Source organism: Apium graveolens, chromosome 4 (genome assembly GCF_009905375.1).
Source record: "Apium graveolens cultivar Ventura chromosome 4, ASM990537v1, whole genome shotgun sequence".
NCBI lineage: Eukaryota > Viridiplantae > Streptophyta > Magnoliopsida > Apiales > Apiaceae > Apium > Apium graveolens.
Window position 1 is genome coordinate 4,853,625 of NC_133650.1, and position 7,114 is coordinate 4,860,738.

At 37.7% G+C, this 7,114-nt stretch overlaps 1 protein-coding gene across 1 annotated transcript; it reads right to left on the reverse strand.

Annotated features, from left to right (window-relative positions):
• Window positions 1-639: 639 nt before the first annotated feature.
• On the reverse strand, window positions 640-6,804 carry LOC141717555 (putative phospholipid-transporting ATPase 4). Its single transcript, XM_074519681.1, has 11 exons — window positions 6,562-6,804; window positions 4,065-6,061; window positions 3,872-3,982; window positions 3,311-3,587; window positions 3,125-3,213; window positions 2,950-3,034; window positions 2,662-2,871; window positions 2,406-2,531; window positions 1,978-2,076; window positions 1,674-1,865; window positions 640-1,553 (listed from the first exon to the last, which is right to left on the reverse strand). Exons 2-11 carry the CDS (start codon window positions 5,894-5,896, stop codon window positions 891-893), a joined length of 3,684 nt encoding a protein of 1,227 aa, XP_074375782.1. The 5' UTR covers window positions 5,897-6,061; window positions 6,562-6,804; the 3' UTR covers window positions 640-890.
• Between the last annotated feature and the right edge of the window lie 310 nt (window positions 6,805-7,114).

The window sequence follows — 7,114 nt, forward strand, 5'->3', positions numbered from 1 at the left end:
ACACTTATAAGTCACTTATTCATTTTAAGTCGTAAGTTACTTATTTTAAGATTTCCTAAACGGGCACATTGTAACAAATTTATTGTTAATTGTTTTAACTTATAAATTAGTTATCATACGAGCCCGGCCCATGCTTTTTCTTTGAACCTCAATCGCTCCGCAGCCCATCCTATCACACGAGCCCGGCCCATGCTTTTTCTTTGAACCTCAATCGCTCCGCAGCCCATCCTAGCCCATGTTTTTACCTTGAACTCCCCAGCCCATCCTGCACCGATTCTACCAAAATGTATAACAGAAAATATTTTGCTACTAAATAATTAAATCTCTTTAAAATATTAGGTCTTGAACCAAGAAAAGATATTAATCTAACGAGCTTATTACTTTATCGGGAGTAAAAATACACTGTGTCTATTATGATGAGATCGAAGAAAAATATTATTTTTTACGAAATTATTACTTTATCGATTATTACTTCATCGAGGTTTAACTTTATAACTTTGTTTACGTTTTATTTCAAAACAAAAGAGAAATAAAACCTTTGTTTAGGCTTTTTTAATGTACAAACCACATTATAAAGTAGAAATTTTGCATTGTACATGTGTACTCTATATTAAACTGAACAATGAAGACACATGCAAATTGAAAGTTGTAATCACCAACCAAGAACTTTCAATAAGCTGCAATCAGATTTAAGTACTGTACATACAATACAACCTCAATATTCTGTATATTAACCAATCTCTCCAAAAACCTACCACTATACTGCCCAATGATGTATGTGAAATGGGCCACTAATCAAAATTTCAAACAGCCATTGAAACCGTAGAACTATAAACAAAACCTAGAGAGGATGGAAAGAATTATATGACTATAGAACAGACCACGCATAATTACAGAGGAGACATCGGACTTGATGAAGTATGCTTCTTCTGTAATCTCCCTTTAAACTGTCTGATCGTTGCATCTACTCTTGCCGTAAAGCCTATCTTCGTCTCTTGTCTAGCTTTGGACCGTTCTCTTGTCCACATGATTCGATCTTCTTCATCCTTCTTGTAGTATTTGATTTCTTGGATAACGTGATGATCCATTGGATGGAATGCTCTTTGGAAAGATAAGTGAGCAAAGTAAGGGAGATTACAGGTAGCTGTTACTAGTAATGTAGTAATCCAGTATAATGGAGCCGGAGCAAGGGCTTCTATCAGAATTCTGAAGGCATTTCCGGAAATTATAGGCGACAACATTCCATAGAGGAATAGAAATATGTACCAAGTGACAACACTTCCCCAAACAAGGAAGTGTTGTATCCATGTGAAGTGACTCATTGTAAGAGCAATTTGGCAGTTGACGGCCCAGATAATGCATGTGAACATGGTGGTGCCCACAGCTGCCATGTCTGCGGTCTGGCCTCCTTTGCGGAAGGCCTGGTCATAAAAGATGATAATGTTTAAAAAGAAAATGACGAGTGAGGAGTAAAGTCCATTTCCCATCCACCCAAATATCCGATACCAGTCAAAGAACAGGTTCTTGGGTCCTTGCTGATACAGTGCTGGAAACTGTAATAAAGAAATAAATCATTAATACATAAATGGACATACAGTTTTGTGTCGGTTCAAAATCATTAGTAAATAACTGGACATCAACAGTTCAAGCAGAAAACTTATCTAGAAACTGACCTGTAAGCAGACCTCAGACGAGACATCTTGTTCAAAGACTCCAAGTGAGATGACAGGCAACGATGTAAGAATGACGTTAAATAGCAGCATATACCAATCATCGTAAACCGATTGCCCAGAAAAACCCGTAAATGCCTCAAAGTAGAACAGCGTAAGGCCAAAAGCGATATTCTTGTAGAAGAAATAACAAATCTGAATGCAGAATTCCAAAAATATGAGAATGAATAAAACTGAACTTAGCACAAGTCTATGTGAACTTTCATTATGAACAATAAACATGCATTTAGCGACTTCTAAGTTTTACCATTTGAGCTATACGCTTATAGCACCAGTGTCCATGGACAACTAGAAGTCTCTCCAAAAATCGGAACTGCGCAATAGCAAAATCACTGGCCATAACAGCCTTCAAAATGAAGAGTATTATTAGGTGAGGGTGAAATAAATATATAGAAATAATAAAGGTTAATAAACTTCATTACTAAGCCTACCAACTCATAAAATTTGTTGCGATTAGAAAGCAATAGCAATTTAGAAAGAGTGCCTCAAATTTTGGAGGGGAAAAAGAGAGGAAGAATCATCCTAAGAAATACATAATCATGTATATGATGTGCAAAATTTTGTTCCCATATCCTTTTGAGGGCTATCAAAAGTGCTACAGAAGATCTCCTGAATTGCACGTCCAGTTTATCACCAGACAATTATTCGTTGACAAATTATAGAAATATTACACACCTGCATTCCTTCCACACCACTGATGCCAACACCGATATCAGCCTCTTGTATCATTCCAACATCATTTGCGCCATCACCAATTGCTAATGTGATCTTTCCAGTTCCTTCTTTTACTAATCTAGTTACCTGAAAATCCAGACAGGAATAAAATAATCATAATGTATAAAGCAATAAGATATAATTTATTAAAAGAAGAGTCTATTAGACAAGCCGAGGGATATCAGAGGACAGTTCGACGATCAACAAAAGTATTTACCAGGGCCTTCTGCTTAGGAGAGACGCGGCAGCAAATCACAGAGGCACAATCAACTGCTAAATTTAAGAACTGATGCTTCATATCCGTCTCTAACACATAACTCAGCGTTTTCCCATCAATTATTAACGCAAATGCTGCATGAGGGTCTTTTTCAAGCTTTACCATTTGAGAGCCGTTTGTGATTTGCATCAAAATATTCTCCTTTACCACCTGATAGTAAACAATTAGAATCAGACATGAGTTCTAGTATCAACAGATATGAATTGTTAAAAACTAAATTTGCTGTACCTCTTTGGTTTCTTGGGATAGCATTTCTGCACCTGCTGCTATACAGATTTGTTTCATACCATGTCTAAGTAGACTGCATGCAAATCTACACCACGAAGAAAAGAGCTCTGTTTGAGTTATTAAAGCAACTTCTATGAAAAAGTTGAAAGAAATACTAAATATTTCCCAAACTTACCCAATATTAATTGCAGTTTCCATTTTATCACCTGTCAGAACCCAGATCTTGAGACCAGCTTGAGCTAATTTATCTATACACTGAGGCACCTGAATATTGAGATAGAGTAACTAAGTTAAGGAACGCAACATAGGCCAGCACAGAAGTGATTAGTTAATTACTGCCATAGTCGACCATGTATCCTACCCCTTTCTGTAATTTATCCTCTACAGCAGTTGCGCCAAGAAGGATCAAATCTTTTTCCATCATATCAGATATCCGCTCAAGCATGGCCTCCCTGTCACCACCAATAGAAGTCTTCGCTCGAAGAAACTCCTCATTCCAAGCAGAATATTCGGCCTCCTCTATCCTCTTGTAAGCAAGTGCTAGAGTACGTAACCCAGCTTCCCCATATTCATTCAAATGCTTTGTAGTAGCTCCCTCAAACATTCTTCCATTCTTTGATAAACGATCGAAGATGATGCTGCATAATTCAAAAATAATAAACTACACCGAGTCCTAAACCAATTTGACACCCATGCTACTAATCTACACAAAGAGATAAACTAGAAGAATACAAACATACAATAAATTTCAAGTTCATCTCCTGGAAATTAAAAATAAGAGTGAAACTACGGCATAAACGCCCTCTCTGACATAACACTATTGTGAGCCCAGGAATCACGTATTCTGTTCTGCATACTAATGTAGACCAACAGTTTTCTTTACACAGAATAACAGGGAAGAATAGAGGAGTGCAGATAATACCTGTCTGCGCCTTTGCACAGCAGAAGAATCTGTCCATCCTCATCCCTGACGATGACAGACATTCGCTTCCGTTTGCTAGTAAAATCCAGTAGATTGAGTAGTTTAAACTCCCTGAAATTTGTCAGAAAATGTGTCAAACGACAACACAACCAACCCAAAGTGGAATAGTAGAAGAGATTTTCAATGGCCAGACCTTTCAACGTATTCTTTAGAAGAAGGGTGTCTTTCACGCACAAATATGCTTGACTGGGTTCTTCTACAAAATTCAAATCCAAATTCCCTTGCTGCAACAAGGAACGCTCCTTCATCTGGTGACTCTGCTTCATAATTAAAGCTGCCAGTTTCCTCATTCACCTCAGGGATTGCTGTGTGACAAACCGCAAGTATCCGCATGAATAACAGAAGTACCTCCGCATGTGGTTCCCTGGACCAATTCCCGTTCATGACACGACTATCCTCAAAATTAAACCCTTTAATCACAGGTTTATGTTGGTTTTCATCTTTAGATTTAATAATTCTTTCCAACTCAATTTCTGATGAATTACTAAGCCCATTGTCAAAACCTGCATTATTAGTACGAACGTGATTTCGTTCAAAATCATGATCCTGTCCATCAAGGTCCATCGCCATTTGTTTTGCTGCTGCAAGTTCCACTTCACTAGCAGACAAGCCATAAGCAGTTCCAGCAATGGAACACTTAAGAAAATCCATCTGATTGCATGTCAAAGTTCCAGTTTTATCAGAGAGAATGGTGTCTACCTGACCCAACTCCTCATTCAAATTTGATGTCCGTGCTTGAGCAGGAGTTCCGGTCTCTTCATCATACATGTGCAAGTCCTGGTTGATAAATTTAGCTTGCAGGACCTTCACAACCTCGATGGAAACATAAAGTGAGATGGGTATTAGGTATCCATAGAGGATAAGGGCAGTGATCAGGTGATAAAAGCCAGACAAATTGGCTTTGTCAGGATTATACAGATTTTTTTCATCTTTAGGCGTATACCACCAATCTGGCATCTGATATTTGGTCTTTACAGCAAATCCCACTGAGCTAATTATTGATATCAAAACTAGGATGGAAAAGAGAAAATAAATAATTTTGTCCATCTGCTTTTCAATTCTGCTTCTTTTGGAAGGAGATCTTGTAGAGTTTTGCATGACTTTACTGTCAGGGCCGGTGAATATTACCACACCATAAACATAGGTTGTATTCCTAAGCTTTGAATCTCTGAGGAGGATCTGAGTGGGATCAAGAGGATAGATCTGGCGATCAATATCAAGATTACCCACAAAAGTATATAGGTTAGGGTTTGGGTCTTCACATGTAACTGTTCCTGCAAAGTTCTTAAAAGCTTCATCATCATCCAGTGGTAAAGTTACCTCCAAAGATCTTTTCACCTTTAAGTTTGTTTCACCATCTAAATTCATGGTCTCTACGTAACAGATTCCATCTTCATAACTCGATGACAGAAGTAACAAATCTGCAGGGAAAAACTGATCCTTCTCTACTTTTACCACATCTCCTACTTGAATCTTCATCCATGGTTTGTAAGAAAATACCCCATCTGCTTTATGAACACTAGCTTTCCGCAAATTTACTTTCATATCCTGAATAAATCTGCGCCAGTCTTCCAAAGCCTCCTTTGCCATACTAAGGCCGACCACAAAGGCCAACGGGGCAATCATACTAACAGCTGAGAATGGCGTAACAGGTGTCAATGACAGAATTGCAGCAAGAAGGAAGTAAACATTGGCAACTCTACGGAACTGTTCAAAAGTAGCCTTGGGTAGAAATGTAATGATATTATACTTTGTGGTGGATATATAATTCGAGACGTATTTAAAAGGTTTCTTTTGGTGCCTTTGAGGCTGGTTGCAGAATACTGCTCGTGAAAATCCAGGACCTTGAAATTGATGGGGTCTGGGTCCGGATCCGTCTGCATCTTCAGTCTGCGGCGTAAAACACCCCCCAAATGTATAAAGGCTGCTCCGTTTGAGCTTAGCCCTGATCTTTCCGTTTGCCATTCCTCAGGTATCAGCTCAACACAATCATAAATATCTCATAGGTTTCTCCACAAGAACCAATAGTGTTCACCCCACCAAGTATAAAACTCGTAATTTCAACCAAAGCTCTTGCCAACTAGTACTAACTAAAATAGATAGATTAGTCAAATACCAGCAGGCCACAACCTGAAAAAACCCGAAACCTGAATGAACTAAGACCCCAATTCAAACTAAAAACGCTCTAAAAAATACCCTATCCACAGATTCACACCAACATTAACATTCAAACATAAAATTAGACGATCATCTCAAACAATCTAACCAAAATAACACACAGATCCCACAAAATCTTCAAACCCATTTTCTAAATTATATAACTTCTCGAGAATCACGAAAATATACACCAAAATCTTGCAAATAAAAATAGCAGAAACCATCCAAGTTGACTGTAAACAGTTCATAATCAGACTATAAAAAAGAGCAATTTAAAGCAAAAAAACATGAATCACAGCTATTCTGAGCTAAACAACAAGCAAATCAAGTCTAAAGTAAGCAATTATGATTCAAATAATACACCTCTCAAAACCCAAATTGACCCAGATAGTACCTAATTTTCAAGAAAATGAAAAAAAAACAAATCTCGATATATACACACACAAACACAACTTAAAGTGTAAAAAGGGTACCTGATAAAGCAGACCCAGATGTGAAATTTTGAGATCAGTCACAATCCAGCTACAGTCTTGCACAGAGAGAGAGAGATGAGTTCTTGAGAGTGGGAGAGAGAGATGGATGGATGTCACAGAGAGAGAGAGAGAGAGGGTTTAAGCAGGGAGATTTGTAATTTACAGACCCAAAATGGAAGGCAAATGACAGAGGTTTCCGGGCCCGTATTAAAGACCCTTATTAGTACAAGTCCATCAATTACTTACAACTAGTCTCCCTTGTGTGTATATATCGATTTTGACAATTATGGCATAATTTACTGTCACATTTTAAATAAATTTGGTAATATTTATTAAATTATTATTAATCCCGTACAAATAGAATTTGAATTAAGCCGAATAAACAGGCTGTTGTACATATATACTTGGATTTTGATTATTTTATCGTGTTAGACCAAAACGTGGCAATGCATGTCGTGAATTTGAGATGAGGTCCATGTGGAACTAATAGAACAGTATGGGTCCCAATTAATACGAGTCATGTCCACGTGGCACATTTTGACACTGTGATTGC

Excerpts from the sequence above, each read along its gene's own strand:
- LOC141717555 (XM_074519681.1), bottom strand. The coding sequence starts at position 5,896 with ATGGCAAACGGAAAGATCAGGGCTAAGCTCAAACGGAGCAGCCTTTAT. Across the intron at positions 3,983-4,064 it reads TCTAAAGAATACGTTGAAAG|GGAGTTTAAACTACTCAATC; the intron begins GTCTGGCCATTG and ends GACAAATTTCAG. Across the intron at positions 3,035-3,124 it reads GAAACTGCAATTAATATTGG|ATTTGCATGCAGTCTACTTA; the intron begins GTAAGTTTGGGA and ends TTCGTGGTGTAG.